Below are 24453 nucleotides of genomic sequence, written 5' to 3'. Positions count from 1 at the left end.
TACGCGAAAAGTGAGCGCGAGAGCCCTCGGTGCACCTGCTTGCTGCTGAAGTCAAAGTAAACTTTATTGTCATCTCCGCTACATACAGTCCAGTATATAGAGAGACGAGACGACGAGGCTCCAGTTACAGCAGTGCAAGTAAACAAACAATATATATAAGAAGAGTAAGAAAATAAATATACACTTTAGGACTAGGGATAAAGGGATCAATAACAATTTAAAATTTACAGTTTGATGATTTAAAGTCTCACACACAAGCCGTCAAAAGGGGAGGGGGGCCGGCTGCTTCCAAATAGAGCGTTTCATCATCATCATTTATAATGTTGCTCCAGAGGGAGTGTTCGCCCAGGGCGCCAAACAGGCTAGGACCGCCACTGAGAAGAACAGTACCAAAAAAGATGTGTCACAGTTTATGGATGATCCCCACATAAAATGCTCTTAGTATTGATGTCTCAACGGGTGGCTGTAGCTCAGGTGGTAGAGCAGGTCATCTACTGATCGGAAGGTTGGTGGTTCGATCCCTGGCTTCCCCAGTCTGCATGCCAAATATCCTTGGGCAAGATACTAACCCCAAATTGCTCTCCGATGCATCCATCGGAGTATGAATGTGTGTGTGAATGTTACTTAGAAAGCACTTAGAAAGATGTGCTTGTGTGAATGGGTTAATGTACAAGTTGTGTACAGCGCTTTGAGTGCTCAGAAAGAGTAGAAAAGCACTATATAAGAACCAGTCCATTTACCATTTACCATCTTTTAATCACGTTACTCACGAAGCCGTGCTAAGTTTGCCCGTCACTATGGCATTGGGTGGGCCTGGACTCCGCAGTGGATCTGCCCATTAGCCCATTTCTTATTAAATAAACACTCTTTTCTACAGTCATGGGTGCTTCATTACTCCCCATAATTCTTTAGAATGTAACTGTGTTGATTTGACACATGGATGCAATGAACAAGAGGAGAGGTGATTAGAGATCTGCAAAGTTTAGGGCCAGGGAAGAACAGAAGGAGACTCTTTTCGAGAATAATTAATTAGCATAGAGTTGAACCGATTGTAATTAACTAGGGAACCTGAAGGAGGCAGTAATGCAACACTTAGGATGCTGATTGTCGTTAAACTGGAGAGAAGAAGAGAAGCTGACGCTGCAGCCAGCTGATGTGCGCTGTGAACGGAAGTAGAAAGTGACAGGCTGACTGGGCTTTAGGGTTGGTAAGCCTAGCTGCTCGTCCGTGTCTCCAAAGCAGAAACACAGAACTCAACTTGCAATGATGCTTTGGTTTCAGGGCTCAATTCCTGATGCCATTAAATCGGCTAAACAACGGAGTTTGGTCTTTGTCGTTGTCATCACAGGTAACAGTGGAAAACATGCGAAAACTCTACATGGTGCTAGCCAGTTAGCGTTGGAAGCCATTGTAGCCATTAGCTAATTAGCATAGTCAGTGTGTTATGAAAGAAGTCGTCATATGTATTTGATGAATACCCACCGACAGCAAGAATACAGAAGTCTAGTAACGTATCTATGGTGTACACGGTGTGTCGGTGTAACGTCCTGTGCAACAGCACCTGCTGTCCTCACAGCTGAACCGGGCTGACGTAACGCTAGCGTTAGTTATTTGCATTCCGCAGGCCAGTCCGAGGATTTCATAAATGACGGACCGTCCGTCCACTTCCAGAACAGTAGCCGAGTACAGTCGTGTGGCCAGCCGCGGCGCCTTCGTCGTTACATCACAGTATGACAGGGCGGTGTGGAGCAAAAGGAGCTCCACATAGTCAGCATGGTTCACAATATGCCGCATATATCTCTGTGTTTTGTAATTAATCAGAAAGCGAAATGTAAAAAGAAACACATTTATGGAAAGGCCTACGACCATATGTATAATAAATAACGAATTATAAAGAACTAGACCCATGGCATGGTCTCCTTTAAACAGCTCTCTACAATAAGTCTCAGCATCACACTGGACCAGGTATAAACAGTCTTCTTAGCTGTGTTAGTAGTATGCAACAGTTTATTGATTTTAATGTGACTTTTGATCTGAACAGATGTTGTCAAGCACAAAGCTGACACAAAGTGAAAAGCAGCTTCTGTTTTCTGTGGGGTAAAAAAAGGTTTTGTGTCTCCGTCCTGGCACAGTTGTGTTTCTGTAATACATCAGTGCATCACAGAAACACTGAGAACAGAAGAGAGAAAAGTGGTTCCCAGATTATGCAGAGGGACGTTACTGTAAGAGTTGGAAAAGATGAGACTTGCACTCTTCTGCAGTTCCATCAGTGAAGCTGGACCCATAGTTCTGACCACATGTCTCATCAGTTTCCTGTCACTCTGTCCTTAGGAGAAGATGAACAGTCAGCACAGCTGATGTCCAGCTGGGAGGATGACAGGGTCTCAGAGGCAGCCCAGAAATGTTGCGTGGCCATCAAAGTGGAGGCCAAGAGGTAAAGAGTCATTTTAGTTGAAAGTAAACTGCTAAATGATGAACCAGGATTTAAAGTTACCTGTGTGGAATTAACTGTACATAAAATCAACAATAGATTGAGCTGTACTAGCAAAACTTGCTGTGGCGACTTTAAAATCATATGACAGGGTGCTTCATGGATGTTTGTAGATATGATCTGTTACACATCATTTTGTTTCAGCTTCTCAATATTGAATCAGTTGAACATGACCTAAGTCTGTGTGTACCCTGTCTCCTACTCACCGTGTCGGCCAATCTGAATGAAACTCTGCATAAACATTGACATAGATATGGCGATTATGAATATTGATTGACATCGCATGTCACAGCATGATTTATTGACATAAAAAAGTTATTGTATTTGGCGATTAGACCCCGATGATCCATCATAGCAGGATGAATCACAGCAGTGATGGAATTTGAGACAGGACGTCCTGGAGTCTAGACTCTGGTGGCGATGAAGATGAAGACTGAGGCTTGGATGGAGCTATGACTGAGGTGGAGATGGGGAGGAGGTTGGTTGCATGGACGAGAGTCTTTTTAAACCAGAGGCTAATTGGCTCAAAGAAGGTGGACAGGAAGATGATTGGACTAGAGTAATGGTGCAAGTAATGAGCTTGACAGTGTGAGAAAGTAGAAGAACAGAAAAGCAGACCTTATTAAACTCATGCATAAACTTATTGTTTTTAAAAAGATGTGTTATAAAGTCTTCTGTTACCTGTTCGTAGCTTAACAGTCACCAAAAATTGTATGTGCTGTAGAATTTTGTGTGAGTCACCACTAAATGGAGAATGAAGAATTTAGAAAAGTATTGATCATTGTGGGTTTTTGCCATTCATGTAACGAGGATCACTTATCACACTTTTCCCTCCCTGTGTCACGAAGCCCGTACATCCAACTTTTAATGGCGGGTTTTGCAAACTGCTGCTGCAACTTTAAAGATCAGCCCTAACTTTCCTTTTGATGTAAATCTCGATCACTCTGTCAGTCTAACAAGCATTTGATGTAATACCTCTAAACAGATGTTAATGTACATGGAGTTAAACCATGAAATGTTTCAATTTTTTCTTCTTTCCCCACAGTGACACGTGTGCACAGTTCTCCCAGATTTGTATCCTTCTGTTGTGCGAGGTTTGAACTTATTAACTAAACTTATTACTGACTTGTCTTTGGGAACTGGGTGTCTTGCCGGAGCCTCACAGCAAGAAAGTTCTGACTTGATCTGATTTTAGAGCTTTCTGTGAGCACGTTTTGCTTGTCTGGCTTTTCTCCAGGCTGCTGTGGCTTATCCTCACAGTTCAACAAAGGAGTTTTTAGAATTGTTGCTCAGGACAACTTAAAAACTTTACACAGAAGTCTGGCTTCGTAGAAGCAAAATCTAAGGAAATGAAGGCAGGCTTGAGACGCTTGCAAAGTACTGTAAATTGAGACAACAGATGCTGATGTTAGCCCATATTTCTTAGCTTGAAACTGAGGTCACAGTACATGTTGCCTCTGTTTAGATTTGTGTTCTGATATTTTTCTTAACCTTTAACTCTTAGCATTGTTATATTTATACTGTTATTTCTAAGTTCTCATTTCTTTTTAATTTCTCAGCCTCTGCTGATGATAATGTTGGGCACCTAGTAAACTCTTTTAATGAACACTGCCTTGCCATTATGATCAGGTTGCTCCTTACAAATATATAAAGTAATTGCTTTAATTTTACCTAATAGGCTGAAGGCTTTGGCTGGTGTTTCTGGCTCAGCACTTGACTGATTTTCCTCCTGTTTATCTGGAAGGACGTTCTCCTTTAGGGCAGCTTCTCCTCCTACACTGCTTGTTTGACCTGCGGTGTCTCTCAGGGTTCCATCCTGGGTCTGTTGTTATTCTCCTTTTACATGCTTGCTTTAGCCGGTATCATTCAATCTTTCTCTGGTGTTTTGTTTTTTTTTTTTTACCATTTTTAAGCCAATGACATTCAATTGTAAGTGTCTTTTAAGCCTCACCAGCTGGATTGGCTGTCCACCCTAGTTGACTGTTTATCCCGCATTAGTGACCGGCTCACCGTTAATTCCCTCATTTTAAACTCCAACAAGACTGAAGCCGTGATTATAACTCCTCCTCAGATACACTCAAGAATCAGTCAGACAATTGAAGTGTTAATGACGTGTGTAATATGAACTGAGATGGTAAGGTTTAAAGCCTTCAAAGAAAATAATGAGAGTAATGATGAGAACCTGCTACCAAGATCCATCTGCTTGTAACTAATGACTGGAATAAGTAACGTTGGGCTTGAGTGAATGAGCACATTTTTTTTTTTTTTGCAGTTCTTAATGTCAGTTATTGTATTGTCACTTTTAGAAGGAAATGCAGTAAAGATTGTGCACATTCATGCTACCCTCACAAAGTCTCGTAGGTCAGCATGTTTATTGGCAACCCTTTCTGCTCTGTATGCTTGTGGACTAGAATTGTAGAAACGAAACCCTTTTAATGTAAATGATGTGTGCTATTTAAAGACTCAGTCAGTTCACATCACTCATGTGAGTTGCTTGAAACTTGGGCCTTAACAAAACCACCCTTAAGATCCAGTGGTGTGCGTACCATCGAGCTTCTTCATTGGAGAGAACGGGATTCCTTTGGAGGTCATCGCTGGAAGTGTGTCTGCTGAAGAACTGATAAAGAGGATCAACAGAGTTGATCAGGTACTGATGCAATGTGTGAATTATGTACAGTTACTTTTACAGCTACGGCCAACCCTACTGTTAATTATTTTTTTGAAATAACTGTTCCTGGAGTCATGATTTTATTTTGCAGTTCAGCAATGTGATGTTTGTGTGTGTCTGTGTGCACATGACAAATTCTTTTAAATGAAGATGGCAGCAGAAATCAACCATACTTTGTCAGTACTTGGTATCCCGTTGGTAGAGAGACTGTGCCAGAGACCCTTTAAAGACTCACACTCTGGCCTTTGTAATGAGGTGACAGGTCATTTTTGTTTGCACAGTCATGCTGCACACTGTATCAGTGCAACATTATATTGATGTTAGTTAAAACTTATTGCTTTTGCGGTGAAATTGAGGTTCTTTGTGAGGTTGAGCACATATGATTTTATAGCCCTTCCATTAGTGAGTTTCATAATATACAGTGCTCATCAAATGTATTAGACCACCACCCAATGTTACACATGAATCTACATCGTAATTTACACCACAAGGAGAGCCCCACCAAACGCAGCAGCCTTGTACATAACCTGGCATGTACCTCCCGAGAAATGTAACTACACGTAGCGTTGACAGATAGCACAAAGACTTGGAAGGTTGTGCTGTAGGGATACCAGTTACTATGTAAGCTGGGACATAAATTTCCTGAAGAATGCCACAGCTGCTCTAAATTATCAGTATTGGTAATAACCAAATACATGTAATGTTTCTTGGTTAACACGAGATATTTAATTCAAATTATTTTTTTTGTATTATGATTTTTCTCCCTGCTTTCTGGTAGATGCACACTCAGGAGAGTGGAAATGGGACAGTGTCATCAGAGGCAGATGATCCTGTAGCGACCAGCTCAGCCACAGAACCTGCCTCAGCTTCAGCAGTGCCTCTATCGTCTACAGAAACCACAGAGCCTGTAGCAGAAGCAGCAGGAGGTGATTGAGCCTGCGCCACATACTTTTCCTCTTAGTGGAGGAAATTTTAAACCCAGTGCACCAAAGTTTAGAAATATGCTCTTTGACCACCTGAGAGTTTATTGTGTTAAAAAAAAACATGTCAGAAAAATAAGTCCACCCTAGATTTGGGGATCATGTGTGATCGCTGTTCAGATAGCAATACCTGCTGTTAATGAAGCTATACAGCAAACAATCGTTGTTAACTTAAGATCTGAAACAGTCACTTGTTCAGACCACTAGCTGTGGAGATTTTGGTCCATTTCCATTTTTTGACGGATCAGGAATTTAACGAGGTTGTGTGGATGTAGGGAAAAGATTATGCTCAGACTGTGTTCATGCTGACAAGGTCTTAACTCTGTGCTTTTCTTCTGCTTCCCTGTTCTACATAGTGTCTCTCTCAAGTCCAGAGAATGCATCTTTAGATCATCCGACTCAGGGTGAAGAAAACTTGGATGCTAAGGTGGAACGGTGGGTACACAAATGCATGTCAGGCTGAGTGTGATCTAAACAGAGGATGTGCTTTGTGTTAAATTGCAAAAAATGGCAACTTTTACAGCAGAATAATAATCAAGTCTAATATTTCACTGCGGTATTAATAAAAAATGTGAGAGTAGCTTTGTGAAGCTGTGCTTTGATCTTTGTGTTTGTAAGCTTAACTTCTGAGACGCTGCTTTTTTGACCCCTCAGCTATAGAAGGCTGATATTGTCAAAACCCTACTGGGTGGGTGGGCAACGTGGACAGTTTGGAAATACGATAACTCGAGAACGAGGCAACATGTGATTTTTTTTTTTTTTTTTTTTTTTTTAAATTGATAGCAAAGGTGGAGCTACTAAAAATCTCAGATGAGTTTGCCTTCCAGTGACCTTAACCTCAAAGTCAGGTCGACTTTTCTGTAAATGTTCACATTTTCATCATAGATGGGTCTATTGGGAGGCCCAGGGTAGCACTGGTGGCTGCCAGTATTCTCCAGGGTTCTAAGACACAAGCTTAGAACCCTGGAGAAATATTGGCAGCGTATTAAGGTGTGGCGTGATGGATGTCAGCCAAACCTTCTGTGCCCTAGCTCGATTAAAGCATTTACACGTAACCAGCAAAGAACAACAAAGACTCAGACTGCCAAGTTTAATCATAATTAATTTTGGCATTTTGGGACTGGGTTACGATTGACATGAGACTGCAAAGATAAAATACCAGCTCGATGTGTGATTGGATCATTTTCTTACTTTGTCAGATTGACCAAGAAGCTGGAGGAGAGACGAGAGCAAAGAAAGAAAGGAGAAGAAGAGGTAACATTTTGAACACTGAAAACTGTTTAACCAGAAAGAGCACAGTGTTTGTAGGCCCTGGTTTTTTGCAGTGATGCTTACATCAAGTGAAAAGTGTAATATCAGAGAAACATAACAAATCCGATGCCTGGCCATAGCATAGCCCATTTATCTTTGTTTACGCTAAGGGAACAGTCAGACCACACTTGAAGGATTTTCACCATGTGATCCACTGGGGCATCTACAACAGCAATGTGTTGTTTTAACAGATATGAGTTAATTACCTTTGAGCTGAGGTCACACGAGGGCAAAGTGGGCTCTTCTGTGAAGGTGGCGTGGTGTTTTGATGTGCTCTGTTTATTCGTAAACTCTGCTTTGTATTCAACCAGAACTTCTTACACCAGAGATAAGCTCATGAACATAAGGGCTGCAACCCATTAAGACGTATTTCTATCATTCATCACCTCAACTGCCAACATTTGGACCGTTCTTATTCACAACGTGAGACACCGTAGGAGAGGAAAGCCAGACAGTGTGCTCGTGTGTCTCTTTCCTCTCCAGTGTGTCCTCACAATAAAACAGATGAACTCCAGTGATTGAGAGGGAAAAACAGAGACCCCTACTCATCGGCTGTTTTGTGGAAATGTAGCTGTGTGGATCAATATTGGGCTCTGCGATGCAGCTGGCAGGATTCCACTTTTTCAGAGCAGATTGGCACACGGAGATCTGCAGCAAGACAAAAGCTGGCGGAATCTGTGTTTATATAGGCAGTGGTTGGTTTAACGATGTGACTGTTATTTAATAACATTGCTATCCTTACCTAGAAACTTGTTCCATCCACTGCAAACCTTTTTCCCCTTTTTGAGTATACTTCAATTATTCTTCCAAAGGCCAGCGTACAGGAGGCCCAGTGTGTGGAGTGAACAAACCCATAATCCTCAGGTATTGGTATTGGTTCTTGGTGATTTTAACAAAGCAAACCTCAGACAGGAACTCCCCAAATACAGACAAGTTATTAAATGTCTGACCAGAGAAGACAACATTTTGTTACGTCATAGTAAACAATGCCTACGACTCTGTGAGGACAGCTGTATACCATCATGCACCAGGGTGAGTTATAATGACAAGTCCTGGTTCACAGCTAAGGAGGCCAAAGCTAGAAAAGAGGGAAGTGTTTCAGAGTTGAGACAGCGACTGTTTCAAGTCATCAAAGTAAAGGTTTAGCAAGGCAGTATGAGAGGCTAAATGTGGAACGCCAGGACTGCCATAATGAATTAATTAAATACACCATTAAATAATTAATTAAAATTGGAATTAATTAATTAAATAAATAGTTGTGACACATGTAATTAATTAATTATTGACACATTTAATTAATTATTGACACATTTAATTAATTAATTATGTATTTCACATTTTAATTAATTGACACATTTAATTAATTATTTAATGATATGTTTATTTATTTCATTTTGGCAGTCCTGGCGCCTGGCTCTCATCTTGAATTAATTTTATCTGTCAACCTCACCCATCAAACGCAGGGGGCGGGGTTAACGCTGCCCATGCAGCTTCTCTAACATTTGATTGGTTGCCGTGCAAAGAAAGTCAAAACAGGTCGATCCTAGATGATCGATTGCTTGTGTAGACTTGGGGCAGCCAGGTATCCCAGAATGCATTTCAAATCACAGGCAGCAATGGTGGTGGTGTAGTTTTAAAATACCCCGTTTTTCTGTCACCAACTACACTTTTAACAGTGTTTTAGCCGCAAATGTCGCGCTGTAATCTTCACATGTCTGGTCAGGTTGTCAACATAGAACATGTTTGTGCTCAGATGTTTTCAGAGATTTCAGTAGCTCTGCTAACAGTCAGCATGCAGAGTGCACCGAGGGGGTTACGTTAACCGGTTTGCTTACATATTCCACTTTCCGTGTTCCACATGTTGCATTCGCAGATTCTCATTTTCACCGAACGATCGTCTCTTTCCACCTGGTCTTGTGTCTCTGTGCTTCTGTAACATAAAGAACGAGCTGACATTTTTCTCACGAAACCAGCGATCAGCTCAACAGGCCCTCAGTTTACCTGCATGCATCTTCCTCCTCACCTGTCAGCTGTTTAACACCTGCTGCTAATTCAAGAAACACGCCCACGTTACCTGGTGATAGTCACAGTTTAACTGGGCAGCCGGTGCTCGATATTACGCAACGTCAGCACATTTTTCTGCACAAGATAAGTAAATATAGTTTTTCCCGAGCGCAGAGCTCCTGGAGCTTGTTTCCCAACAGAGCACTTTATAGGCGAACCCACTTCATCAGCGGCTGATGTCCAATCACCGGCACAGCTTTGAAACCTCACCTGAGTTTTAGCTCTCAGTGTTAAACGCTGGACTTAATTCACTCAGGTTTTGTCTGTGGGGTCACGTTTACTTCGCTGTTTTATTTACAACTGAGCAAATCGGTTTGGCTGAGGTTAAAGTTACGTTTCATAACTGCACAGTTTTACAGACGTTTAATGGTTCACTGGCACATGTGTTAGACTGAACTATTCGCTTTTCTTTATCTGGTGTGTTTTGGATTTAACAGTGAATTTTGAGATTAAACTGACTTTTAAAATGTTTTTATACAAAGAGGAAAGAGAAGGCGCATTTCCACCGAGAGGAACAGAGTTTCCAACTACATGTTCGTAATGCAGACTGCAACCTGGACAGAAATATTATATCATCTGTTTTTTAATAGTTATTCTAAGCACCAGCGATCTGTTAGAATTTTTAGAGTTTACTTAACTAAAAATAAATGAGGTTAACATATAATTTGTGTGATTTCTTTTTTTTTTTTTTTTTTTTTTTTTCTCTCTCTCTCTTTTTATTCATTTATTTATTTTTTTGCTTTTTCGGTCATGTTATGTTTAACTGTCAAAGGTTTGTTACAAACTATGAAACACATCGGGCAGACTTCTGGATGTTAGAAGAAAACTAATACTGCTCATGAATGAGACTAAAGGCAGGAAGGTGTCCTTTAAAACTAAACATGTTAGTAGGACCTCCCTATTTATATCATAGTTTATGAAATAGCACGTGTATTTCAGTAATAGCCTACTGATTTCAGTGTAGTGGTGAACAGTCACACAGCTCACGTGGGTGTTATCTGTGATACACCTTAACTATAATTTATCCAAGTTAACTTCAGTTAACTCTGAGCGGCTGGATCGACGGAGGTCAGACAACAATTTTACATGTATGATCTTAAAACAGGACACAGCCATTATCCGTCCTGGCCTCATATCAAATGTGAACGCAGACTGAGTCTATGTTTGACGTTTGCTTTATATCTAATCTTCCTCTCAAACATTTAAACAGCAGCGAGTCTGCAGCTGAGGGAACACAAACTCAAATTGTCGGAACAGGTTTGCTCGTTTCTTGCGTTCATTTGGTAATTTATTAAATGTATAACTGTTATTCTAATCTGCTGTTGAGTCTCTTACGCTGATGAAAATGCAGAAAACACAGATCACGAACACATGTTCAACCAATTGCTTTCATTCCGCTTTGATCTGCGACAAACTGACGGTTCATCTCTGTTACAGTGTTGCGTTAGACTGCTATATTTTTGTGTTCTTTATGCTGTAGATTTTCACGTCTCTGGAATAGTTGGCAGTATTAAGGATGCTTTTCTGTAAAATCATATTGATATGAGCCGTGAATTATTCGTAGATGACAGTTAGATTAGTCAGCTGGGAAACTCTGGGTTAACTCAGAGAGCTGAAGATATCGTGGATATGCTGATCTTGCTCCGTGGTGTACAGGTCCGTTTACCCTCATGATTAATATTCACAATAAAAATATTAGCCGAGCATCATGAAGTCTGTATGTGTTTCATAGTGTCGAACAACCTTTGTACAGTTAAAGCCAGCAGTTACTACATGACGGAAACACCAACGTTATCTCTTTTATGCATTTATACACAGGTCACACTGATGACTGAACAAAAACCCAAAGATCAGCTGTTAATCGAATTTATTTGCTCTCTCTCCTCCTTAAACATGTTTTTAATGTTGGTTATAATTCAGAATTGGCAAGTGAAACACGTAGGACACATAAGAACATCAGGAAATAAAACCCCAATAAATATAACCTCGGTAAAAGAAGTCCGTGTCAGCGGGGATTATTACAGGTGTACCGGGGCCTGCGCTTTGTCGGCGGTAATAACAGCTCGATTGTTTGCGAGGCGAGCGGGTCTATCCCCCACTTTGCTGTGAGACTGGGCAGACATCTCCGAAATCATCGAAGCACTTTTGCAAAGAGGCTGTATCTTGAGAAACCGACCAGACACATGAAGATTAAACCACTACATTCTCGGCTAAAAAAATATTAAAACTGTATTTGGTGACACACGCAAACAGGGTTTTTCAAAGTTCAGTTCTGTTAGTTTCCACATGCTGGTTGTTGTGTGCTAAAAACGATGGCCACCAGGCCAAAGCAATGGTTTTGAGTCGATCAGCGTTAACCCCGCCCCCTGAGTTTGATGGGTGAGGTTGACAGATAAAATTATTTCATGATGAGAGCCAGGCGCCAGGACTGCCAAAATCAAATAAATAAATATATTATTAAATAATTAATTAAATGTGTCAATTAATTAATTACATGTGTCATAACTATTTATTTAATTATTTCCCATTTTAATTAATTATTGCCACATTTAATTAATTATTTAATGGTGTATTTAATTAATTCATTATGGCAGTCCTGGCGTTCCATAGCTAAATAGACAGAAGAAAATACAGCGGCCGTCAGCTTATGACTCTCCTTCTGTCTGGAAAGGGCTCGAGAAGTTAACCAATTACAAGCCTACCCAGTCCACCAACAGATCACCAACAACCTGAACAGCTTTTTCTGTCACTCTGACAAACAGTGAAAGAGTTACCTGCCCACCCCCCGGATCCAATGCAGGAAATGGATTACTGATTACTAGGGGCAAGAATCTGGCGATGTGATATATATCACAGTACAGGGGAGACGATACGATATATTGTGATACTAAAAACCAGACTATATTTGTGATTTTTAAGACTGAATTTAATTGTAGGAACTAACAGTAAACAGTCCAAGCTGTTAAATGCTTAACATCTCAACCAAAATAAAGGGCTACATTTCACTAGAGGAAACAAAAACACTTGCTCTTTAAGTTCAAAAGAAATGGAGAAATTAACATCTTTATCAAAGTAATTTCAAATAAATAAAAAAGGCAGTCACTGTAGTGTTACGTTCCCCCAGGGTCCAGGTGATGAGAGAAAGTAACAAAAAGTGTCCAGGTCGGAAAAAGGAGACAGAGAAGCAAAATGGTTAAATTAAAGAGTTTTATTAAAGGTTCTATTATTAACTCAACTAACAGAGACTGACAAGCCGCTATCACCATTTAAAGAAACAAAACAAAACTCAAGCGTCAGTCAGTAAACTGAAAAGTAAGTCAGAAAAGGGTTAGTAACTAAGCACACACCTCTCCACCAAGCAGGACCAAACAACCAGCTGCAACCACTCACATGGCACTCTGGCACCGGAGCTCTCCTTTCTCTGGGCTTAAATACTTTTACTTGCTGATGGAAGGCAGCTGTACAAAAGAAAAAGGTGGCACCTAAGGCAGGACAGCTGGTAAGACCACAAAGGCGACTTCAGGAGGAGGCCCCAACAGGGCCATAACAGTAGCAACACAAACACAACTACTTTCATCAAATATCAACTCTTTTGAATAACATGAAAAAATATGTGAACAAGGTAACTTTGAGGTCTTTCTTATTAAGTACTTTGATTTTAAAATACTAACCCAAAAAAATGCTCTCAGCAACATCAAAACAAAGCACTTTTATGTTACTTTAAGATACACGAATATAAATCAAAAATGAAACTGCCTGAAAAATTAACCAAGTAAATACTGACAAACAATATGTGTAAAATAAAGTACAGCCCTGCAATGTCCATCAGTAGAACACTTTTTGTGCAACCTGAAAAAGGAAATTTACTCGTCTTCCAATGTAAATAAGTGCCTATGAGACCAAAATATCAAACTCAAACCTGACATTTTACATGTTCTAACTGATGCTCACGAACGTTTGGTACCACAGTGTGTTCAAACACTGCAGACAGAGGGGGCTGTAAGTAACCCGGAAAAGTTTGAACACCTGTAGGAATTAGTAACACAAGCTTTCAAATCTCGATCAACCCCCATTGGTGCAGAACAGCTTTAAACTGTGTTTAATCCTTGTTTTTATAGACAGCGGCACTTTTCATATCATGGGTATTGTCAGTAGTGCTTTGTTTTCATTTGGTGACTAATTTGTTTTGTAGTGTTCCTCTTAAACATGTTGTTACAGCTCTGACCTGTTAGTAGTGTGTAGGATGATGTATTTTTAGAATATGAGCCACTCCACGCTTAACCTACCTGTGTTTTGTCTCTGATTCAGAATGAAATCAGAAAGGAAATGGAGAGACGGAAAGTGGGGAAAGACATGCAGGACTTCAAGAGGAAACAAGAAGAGGCGAAAACCAAGCGACTCTTAGAGGAAAGGAACAGAGAGAAGGCAGAGGAGAAGGCTGCCAGGGAACGGGTCAAACAGCAGATTGCTATGGTAACCTTATCTGCTCCATTTGGAAGGAATACCAAAAACAATCATGTCCCCCTCAGAGAAATCTGTCCTTTGTGTTTTACATCATCAGACCTTTAGATAGTTGTTAAGTTATATATTAACTTATGCTCTATTTAGCATGTGTTGAGCTACTTGTAGTATATATCTGTTTATCCCATTGTGGTCCCAGCTGTAATGGAACGAGAGGTCAGTACACACTTGTACAGGCTGGAAGTCTGTGGAAGGGCTAACACAGAAAGTCCTGAAACACCCCTGCTGTGTCAGCTCTGTGACAGGAAAGAAAATGGATGGATGTGTTTTCATTTTGTTTTGGGTGAAACTTGAAAGAAAGGCATCAGAGCTCAAATGTGACATATTTAAAGTCTTTATACAGTATTTTCTACATGTTGACTACACACAAAGCACACTTGTAGGAATCCTTGTCTCTTCAGTTATAACAGTTTGTGTCACTGCTGAAAAAAATGTATCAGTAAGTTGAGCGTGAAGACTTCGGTGGATGTAAGGCACATTTTAATGGATCGTTTACATAACCCCATTGTTCACCCCTACAGAATTTTATCAAATTCATTCAAAACTTTTTCAGCTGTCTTGTTTACAGACAGAATGGCACAAGCGTAGATGCAACCAAAAACATAACCTGGTAGAGGTGATTAAGTGTAGTCATGTGTTGGATTACTGGATTACAGACATTTTAACAGATTTTCTAACGTCTGTTTGAATTCCCATGCTAAGGACAGTTGTAGAGTTTACTGTGAAAGACCAAAGGTTTTGACAGTAAATTTTATTTCAGTTGTTGTAAACATCTTATCTGATATTTGAAATTTGCCCCACTCACATCCTGGGTGTAAAGGCGTCTGGGAAAGGATCTAAAAACTGGATTATAGATGGCAGACAGTTGGTGCCGTAAGCCCCACCCTCTGTTCAAAGATGGTCGTTCACAGTGGACATAGATGGCTTCTTTCACTCCTCTTTCCATCTTCTCTGTCCAAAATGTGAACACTGGCATCCTCGAAAGAGTGACCTTTGTCCTTTAGATGCAGATGGACCGCCAGGTCCATGACCCTCTTGGGGACGCTCCCATAGGGCTTAAAATCTGGGACTCTCCACCAGTTGCTCTTAGAACCAAAGAAGCTTCTCGGATGTGAGGTGAATCGTCTTCAAGGAAACTTAAAGAAGTCCAGACGCTTTTCTTTCCAAGCTTCTTAGACTACGATGACCTGGATCACTGAGGACATTCACAGACATTCTGTTTTGCGTTCTTCACTTTGTACCCCTCAGCTGTAAAAACCTGGTGGGGTGTTGTTGTCACCCTGCTGAGTGAGCAATGTAGACACCCAAGTTTTTAAATGCAGTAAGTCGAGAATGATGCGATCTTGGAGCTTCAAATTAATACAATAGGTACATCTAATAAAAATCTTGGACGAGTTTGAATTTTGACCTCAACGTCAGAGTAAGTTTCCCAAAGATCTTGTGAATTTGATAACTTGAGAACAAGGTGACATAGGATTTTGAAATTAATACCATAGGTGTGTGTACTAGGGGCTGAGGGGTAGGACTGGTGACTGCCTGTATTTTTGTACTATTGGTTTTATTTAATTGGTGGCTGTAACAGAGTGATTTCCCAGTTTGGAGAGAAAATATAGTGTTTTTATTTTATCCTGTTTTTTATTTATTGCAAAAAGTAATTGTTACTACAGTAGTGCATTACTTTGGAATGTGTTGTGCCCAACTCTGGCTGTATCTGCTTCCTGTCTTTGTGTTTTGCAGGACCGAGCTGACAGAGCAGCGCGCTACACCAAAACACGAGAGGATGAAAAGGCTGCTAAGCTGGCGCTGCTGCAGGCCAGGCAGGCAGAAGAGGAGGCCAGGAAGGAGGCATTAGTTAGGGAGAGGAGGTGAGTGGACCATTTAAATTTAAGAAGTAATGTACAGCAATCACATGCATTATTGAGTCAACTGATAGGTGAAGCGAACAATCTCTTCACATCCCTTTTAGAGTCCGACTGATTTTTAAGACTGATGTAGATATTTGGTCAGTTAAAATTTGATATGTGAGCCAATATTTTTCCTTTCAAACTAATAAAACCTAAATATCTCCTCAACATTTGTTGTGTAGCTACATATGAGTCCTTAATAAGATGACAATGGTATTTAAAAATACATTTCTTTTATTGTCACAAGTTGTCAATTACTTGACTGACTGTGCTTGGATCAGCTGCTTTTTGTGATTGTGGCGTTCCAAACCAACATGGAAGTTGCAAAGTGCCCTCTGGTTGACAAACTATACAGTATAATATGGTTGAAGGGTGTTTATCCAGTCCTTTTTTTACTTTATTAATTTTCTCATACTAATATATTGTCAAATAGCCAATATTGGCCTTGAGCTCTAATGACAATCTGAATGAGCATCCACAAAACCCACACAGAGCCCAAAACATCCACTGCCAGTTTGAGAATTGCAGCTTAAGTAGGGGCACTGAGAGGAGATCCAGCATTATATGGTAAATTGACTTCTTATATAGCACTTTTTCTGCTCTACCTGAGCACTCAAAGCGCCTTGTACACCTTGTTTCATTCACCCATTCAAACAAGCACTTTTTTTCTATACTTTTCTGTGTAAGTGTTCTCTATCTAACAGTCCAGCAAAAAGTTGCTGCTTTTTAATCACTGTGAGGGAGGGAGAGTGTACTTTGTGTCTGAAAATGTGAGGAGTAGTTAGATAACAACTCACGCATTTCAGTTTGTGTAAATGTGAAGGTCTCCCCTCGTCACACCACCGCCACCGCTGAAAGCTTTCTATAAGTGATGTCACCAATGGATGGATGTTGCACGTATTACACAACAAAAGTGAATGAGACACGAGGCAATTACAGAAGATTTAAAAAAATGAATTCAAAAAACTAATGTGAAAGTGGAGAAATTATGTGTGTTTTTGTTTTTAGTGCAACTATAAAGTAGTATCAAAAATGTATCAAGGCTGGGTTCACAAGTTGAGTTTACTTTAGGTAACCACATGGAGTTTCCACAGCTTGCATTATTTCAATAGATAAACTAATATTATAGCAATTTGCTAACTTGAATTGTTAAAAGTCAATATAATGCATATCGAAAACATGACTAATTCATACGTGTACAATACAAAGTTCCCAGGCTGTGGCCCTAAAAAGTGGTTTCCCATTCAGCAGGACTAACCTTTGCTTGACTGCAGCTTCCAGCAGTTCTGTGAACAGTCTGATGTACATGTGTATATGCATATGCTGCTCAAATTTTATCCTCTCCTCGCTCTTCTTCAGTACCATAGCAAGGATCCAGTTCCGCCTCCCAGACGGCTCCTCCTTCACCAACCAGTTCCCCTCACAGAGTAGACTGCAGGAGGCTCGAAACTTCGCTGCTCAGGTCTGTCTTGATTCTTGAATTTCACATCCTCTCTGCTCTTGTTGAACAGTGCAGATATCCTAATATATAGATATTAGGATCAGGTTATCTTTGTCACAATCGGCTCAAAGGATATGACAACTGGGAGACCACACAGGCTTTTGACGGCTGTAAGATATTTTAATGAAATAAAGTAAAGAAACTCAAACACAGTTTAAATGGTACAAAAGCCATAACAGAACATAACCAAGGGAGCATAATGAGCCACAGACAGGGAGAGACAGAGGTTCAGTCAAAGTGGCTTTATAATGCACCATGACTGGATTTCTCTGGTGTGCTGCATCTGTAATTGGGTCAGCTCCATCCATCCATTCGCTTCCACTTATCCTTTTCAGGGTCGCGGGGGGCGCTGGAGCCTATCCCAGCTGTCATAGGGCGAGAGGCGGGGTACACCCTGGACAGGTCGCCAGTCTGTCGCAGGGCCAACACACAGGGACAGACAACCATTCGCACTCACATTCATTCGCACATTCACACCTAGTGACAATTTGGATTATCCAATTAACCTATCCCCACAAGCTGCATGTCTTTGGACGGTGGGAGGAAGCCAGAGTACCCGGAGAGAACCCACGCAAACACGGGGAGAACATGCAAACTCCACACAGAAAGACCCCAGTCTGATGGTGGAATTGAACTCAGGACCTTCTTGCTGTGCGGCAACAGTGCTAACCACCGTGCCACCGTGCTGCAATTGGGTCAGCTCCTGAGACTTAAAACATGCGGTTGAACTATTAAAAGCAGAAGACAAATCAATAGGTCTGGCAGGACACCCCTCTCTTTCCAAGTGTTTAAGGAGCAAGTTAAGACATGTAGCATCTTCCACTCCTCTGTGGGGCTTGTAAGCAAACCGTAGAGGATCCAACATAAAGTCTCTTGCCTGGATGACTGTGGGACAATTACAGCATCCTCCCAGACACTAAGGAGATGCTGTCATTTTAAGGACTGATTAAAGATGTTGTGAAACACTGGACTCGGCTCCTTCGCACACTGTTTAAGGAGCTGTCCACTTATATTGTCTGGTCCACAGCACTTTTTACCGGAATGTGAAGAAATTTCTCACAACTGTTATAAAAGCAGTTTAGAGCATTGACAAATTCTCTGTGTGAATGAATACCCTCTAAAATATCCTGAGCTCTGGTCTTTGCATTCTGGATTCCTACAGTGTTTTTTTTTTCTTTTGCGATACCAAGCCAAGTCCAGGTTATTGCAGACATTTTATTTTCTAAAGCTTGTCTCTGGGCTTGTTTAGCCTTTAGGATTTCTCCTTTCAGCTCTTTGGTAGCTGCCTGCAGCTCTGATGCCTCATTCTTTAAATTGTGGACAAAACTGCCCAGATTGCTTGAAGACATCCCATTCAGTGCATTGGAAACAGCCCCACAGGCAGAGCACTGCTTCCTCATTCCAGTTCTTAATGTACATGATTTGGACTTTTTCCCTCCTGACAACAGTTTTATAGATGTACACAGTTATGATGTGTCGATCCCAGAGATGGGAATTTGAGGGATTTAAGAGAGACATGCTGATAAAGGTTAATGTTTTTGGGGTTTTTTAAGACATACATAGATTATAATCATCCAAAATAAAAATCCGGGGCACCAGGGATAGTGTTTGCACAGTGTTAACAACTAGAGACAGAGGCAGGCCTTCTGGTGAATGTACACTGTGGTACTAAATGTATTGCTTTCAGCTGTAGTGTGTAATGTATTTGTGGGTGCGCTGCATTTTGCTAATTCAAGCATCAGGATGATTTTCTGCTTGCTGATTTTGTAGCCTGTGTGTTAAACAAAGTTCTTCACTATTCAGAGTATGTTAAAGCATGTCACACAGCACTGTATCACTTCGTGCTAAGTCACTGTAAAATGTTTGTCCTGGTGTCCTCAGGAAGTTGGCAACCGCTATGGAAACTTTTCCCTTGCAACCATGTTCCCTCGGCGCGAGTTCACCAGTGAAGACCTAAACAAGACTCTGCTAGAACTGGACCTGGCTCCAAGTGCTTCTGTTGTTCTTTTGCCAGTGAGTAGTCTACTTTTTAGTAGTTAGTTACTAAGTTACTCAGTGAGTGTTTCATATTCAGCCCAGGCCATGGCCTTAACAGGTTTCCTTGGCAACAATTGAAGTTTCACCTCAGCGGGTTTAGCAGAACGTGGAAGTCCCTGCTAAACCTTAAAAAAAATATATATTTTTTTCTACAAACCTTGTCTAAATTAAAAACTGCAGATTTCTTTTATGGTTGGCAAACATTTACAATACTCAAATGTCTTGAGTCACTTGTCATTGCTTTTCTGAAGGAATGTATTACCTTGTAACTTTTTACCCCCCAGACATAAAAGGCTTGTATTGTCATCCTGGACGGACACAAACTTGGACGTCCAAGTTTGTGAATGTGATAACTAAGAACAAAGTGATTTAGTAGTTTCGAATTGACACTATAGGTGAAAAATCTCAGATAAGTTTAAATCTCATGCCAAGGTTAGAGCTCAAATTTTCTGAAAGTCTTGTAAATGTCATAACTTGAGAGCAAGGGGACCATTGCCAGTATTTTTAAAGTGGTCTTGAACAGTAGTTCTCCAGGCTTAAGAAATTACTTTCAAGTCAAGTCAAGTCATCTTTATTTATATAGCACATTTAAAAGACATCAAGTGTCGGCCAAAGTGCTGAACAGAGGGATAATATAATAAAATAATTAAAATAGAAAGAAAACATTTTAAAAAAAGAATTGTAAAACATGTAAGAGTATATAGCATATAATCTAGATGCAAATATGCACATACATAGACAAAACTGTACACATTCACACACAAGTCCCGTTTTTTTCAGGGTTTTCCTTGGTGGTATTTTTATTTTAAGTATTCTATTATACGGGGGGCAGTACAGAGAGTGGATCTGGGCAGGTAAGCTGACCCTGAACCACTCTCGCCTCAAGGCACTTTATGTTGCAAGGTAGACCCTAAATAATACGCACAGAGAAAAAGCAAACAACCATGACCCCCTATGAGCAAGCACTTTGGCATCAGTGGGAAGGAAAAACTCGCTTCTAACAGAAAATAACCTCCAGCAGAACCAGGCTCAGGGAGGGGCGGGGCCATCTGCTTTTTGGGATGAGAGAAGGAAGACAGGATAAAGACATGCTGGTGAAGAGAAATGCAGATTAACATGTAGAGGGAACCATGAAATTCTCTGAAATTTGCTCTGACTTATGCACAAACTCAGTTTAACATAGAAAAGTGTGGACACACACACACACACACGTGTGCATGTTTGAAAAGGTGAATCCTTTTTAAATGCGCCTCCTGTGACAGTGTATGAACTCTTCTTCTCAGCAATCAGGCAGGCCTGCAAACACAGTGGTCCAGTCCTCTGGTGGTGGCATTTGGGCAGTTCTGGGTACACTCCTCTACCCTCTGCTGGCTGTATGGAGATTTCTCAGTTCCTTTGTGTTTGCAACACCACCCCCCTCTGCAGCATCTGTCCAGCCCAGGGGTCCCGCTCAACAGTCCAGCTCTTACAACAGCTCATCAGCCTCAAACAAGGCAAAAAGGTGAGGGCCATTTTGCAGTCTCCACACATGTAGAAGCACACATCATTAATGCGCATATAATGCAACTTTAATGAGGTTCTTCTTAGGGCTAACATTGAATCCCTGATTTTCTGTATTTTTTTCTTGCAGAAATTCACATTAAAGGCCTTTACACCTGTGTGTAAAATTTGTGCAGATATTTCCTATTTTTAAAAATATTTTTTGTACTCAACTGTTCTTAACGCAGTCTTTCATATCGAGCGCTTAATGTCAGTAGACATATTTGCAGCATTTCTTTTTTGACCCAAGCTTTTTTTCCACAATATTTCTGATCTGACCAATCAGACCACTGCATTTGACAACAAGTGTGCGGGTAGCACAAAACATGCGCTGCTACTGAATATACAAATAGTTTTAAGTCAGACACAGTTACGTGCTGCTCCGGGTCAGTCAGCTCCGTGAAATTACTTCTCTGCCTCCTCAGATTTGGACTGAAAAATGTACAAAAGCTTCCATGATGTTCCTGCTGAAGCCTCCTGTTGGGAATCGGATTACCCAGAATCTCAGTTTTTTTCTTTTCTTGTCTAAAAACATCAAGACCAACTCATTATCGCTTGATGTCAACTTCCTTTTTCTTTCTTCATTTTCAAGTTTGGATCGGGAAAATTCTAAATGTTGTTGCATTTTCATGATGTGTGATGGCCTTAATATAATGACATTTTTAGACATCAGATGTATTGTTTCTTTTTCTTGATTTGGAGAGTTTATGTTCTGAATGTGGTAACTGGCTTACTGTCCTGTTATTTTCCGTTTCAGGGGAAATCTCTCCAAACACACGTTGGAGAACCGTCCCAAGGAATTCAAGAAAGATGGTAAAGTCTGTAGGCTCAGGACTCAGGAGGACAGTGAGGATGACAACAACACTTGGAATGGAAACTCCACCCAGCAGATGTAGTGCATTCAGTAACAGCAGCTTCTTCTTCCTCTCACTCTGTTGCTGTGAATTAGTTCAGTCTGACCAGTTCCAGATTTCTGCTGCACGTAGAGCTGATCTATTTTTCGTTTTCTCTTACTGTGTTCCAGCCCTATGCTCTGCACCCTGAGTAGCTTGGTTATAATAATCCGCAGAGCCTCCTTTGGGCTTAATCTCAGTGCTTTGTGTTAATTTTGACATGATTCTGACACTTAATTAGGCTCCGATTTTAGCAGGTTGAAACCCCTGCGACCATAAAAGACTATACCACCTCTTTCGGTTACAGCTCCTATGTGATTACTGTTAAGTACATGAGGCGGTTAAACCAAACGGACTTTGTGGAGAAAATGACAGGAAAGAGTTGACCTACAGGTCTTGTAATCTGAGTCCAGCTTTATGTTTTGGAGTCACTGCATTTTGAAAAGCGTGCACTGGTATGTCTGCTGCTGCAGTCAGAGTTCTACCAAGTGAGACGCAGCACACCTTCACAGGACTGTTGGGATCAGTTGGCAGTGGGTGACTGTTGTAGTTCTTCTAATTCAACATTAAAAATCAAAGCAGCTTGTTTTTGCTTTGTTTTGGGGTTTGTTTTTTTAATAAAATCACTTAAACTGTGTCTGACTGCTTCAGTGATGTCATCTGAATTCAGACAAACTGGTTCAACAGACTCACTGTACTGTGGTTGCTTTTAAAACTGGAAGCGACCTGGTGACCAGAGACCACAGAATGAATATTTGCCTGTACATAGTATAGCATCCATCCATCCATTCGCTTCCGCTTATCCTTTTCAGGGTCGCGGGGGGTGCTGGAGCCTATCCCAGCTGTCATAGGGCGAGAGGCGGGGTACACCCTGGACAGGTCGCCAGTCTGTCGCAGGGCCAACACACAGGGACAGACAACCATTCACACTCACATTCATTCGCACATTCACACCTAGTGACAATTTGGATTATCCAATTAACCTATCCCCACAAGCTGCATGTCTTTGGACGGTGGGAGGAAGCCGGAGTACCCGGAGGGAACCCACGCAAACATGGGGAGAACATGCAAACTCCACACAGAAAGACCCCAGCCTGATGGTGGAATTGAACTCAGGACCTTCTTGCTGTGCGGCAACAGTGCTAACCACCGTGCCACCATGCTGCCATATAGTTAAGTTAAATTGGGTAAATTGCCGACAAATGCTTAAGTGGATAAATTTTGGGACCTGTTGCGAATCAGTTTCACCCCGGTTCTTTTTATTCCTCGAGCATCCAGAGACGGCACCGGAACTCAGTAGTTATTTCACAAAACCTTTATTCATCTTTATTCATCTTCATTTAAGCATGCACTTCTAGAAGGGAAGACGAGGCCGGTGTGTCCCTCTGCAAGATTGTCACCCCTTTGTTAGTTACAGCCAGCTTTATAGAGGCGTGATGTCTGCTGTGCTGACGATGATCTCTGATCCTCCTGAAGCCTCTCTCCTGCCCTCAGCTCCCATCTTGTGGACGATCCTCTCAGCCACTCCTTCTCGTCATCTACAGATTAAAAAATAACACTCCTCTCCCCTACATGGCTTTCACCATTTGTCAACTCCCCAATGAGACATGCACAAGAATGTTGCACATTCTCTCTAATACAATCTCCAGGGTTTCCCACTTGGAGCAGCCACACTCCAACCTGTAACCCTGTGTAAAAACATTAGTCAGCAGTTACATGTTAATCTTGTTTAACTCCCAGCTCCACCTGGAGCCTGTATCCTGGAAGACAAATCTGTTAAATCAAACTTCACATTTGCACCCAACTGTAGATCATAAGAGTGATAAAGTATTCAGCATAAAAGACAAGTATCATGTCTAGGTTTTCTCCAATCACTAAATCACTGTTATTACCATAATTTGTCCCAAATCATGAATCATCCCAATTTTTTCCACAATTTAATCGGTGACTTTCCTTAAACAATGTCACTCCACTCATGTATCACTATGAGCTCAATAGTGGGAAGCTAATAAGCCCATATTCAACTATTCCATAAACACTGCATCTCTTATTTGCTTTCTCATGTGACTTGTCTGTTTTCTGCTGAATCCTCCACATGCACTCTTAGAAAAAACAAACACTAGCAACACACATGGACAATCCTGGTGGTCAGGCGTCAGCCATCCACATTCCAGAGGTGCCATAAAAGGCCATAAAATTAAGCCTGCTGTAAAAGGAATGACACTGGTTTCAACACAGGAAATTTCTCACGTTATTCACATCGTCAAAGTAACCTTCAACATTTTCCCAACAACACAGTGTAACAACATCACCAACTCATAACCTGTAGTAGAGAAACAAACATCAACCAATTGTCCTGTTATAAATCACATCGTCAAATCACATGAAGAACTGTAATGCTGTAGAAAAGAAAATGCAAATGTTAGCGCTGCGCAGATGTATACACACTTTCTCACAGTAATCTCTGTGAGCAACACACAACACAAGCCCATGAATAACACACCCCTGGTAGATTCACAAACATAGAAAGTGGCATTTAAAAGT

At 41.0% G+C, this 24453-nt stretch overlaps 1 protein-coding gene across 1 annotated transcript; it reads left to right on the top strand.

Annotated features, from left to right (window-relative positions):
• Positions 1 to 1147: 1147 nt before the first annotated feature.
• Positions 1148 to 22797, top strand: ubxn4 (UBX domain protein 4). The gene is made up of 13 exons (XM_085135846.1): positions 1148 to 1348; positions 2332 to 2434; positions 3537 to 3565; positions 5020 to 5138; positions 5938 to 6085; positions 6496 to 6574; positions 7339 to 7393; positions 13823 to 13987; positions 15773 to 15900; positions 17299 to 17401; positions 19322 to 19453; positions 20761 to 20978; positions 21774 to 22797. Exons 1-13 carry the CDS (start codon positions 1264 to 1266, stop codon positions 21910 to 21912), a joined length of 1503 nt encoding a protein of 500 aa, XP_084991972.1. The 5' UTR covers positions 1148 to 1263; the 3' UTR covers positions 21913 to 22797.
• Positions 22798 to 24453: the final 1656 nt, after the last annotated feature.

Source organism: Neolamprologus multifasciatus, chromosome 16, assembly GCF_963576455.1.
Source record: "Neolamprologus multifasciatus chromosome 16, fNeoMul1.2, whole genome shotgun sequence".
Taxonomy (NCBI): domain Eukaryota; kingdom Metazoa; phylum Chordata; class Actinopteri; order Cichliformes; family Cichlidae; genus Neolamprologus; species Neolamprologus multifasciatus.
This window is presented reverse-complemented; position numbering and strand designations above follow the sequence as displayed.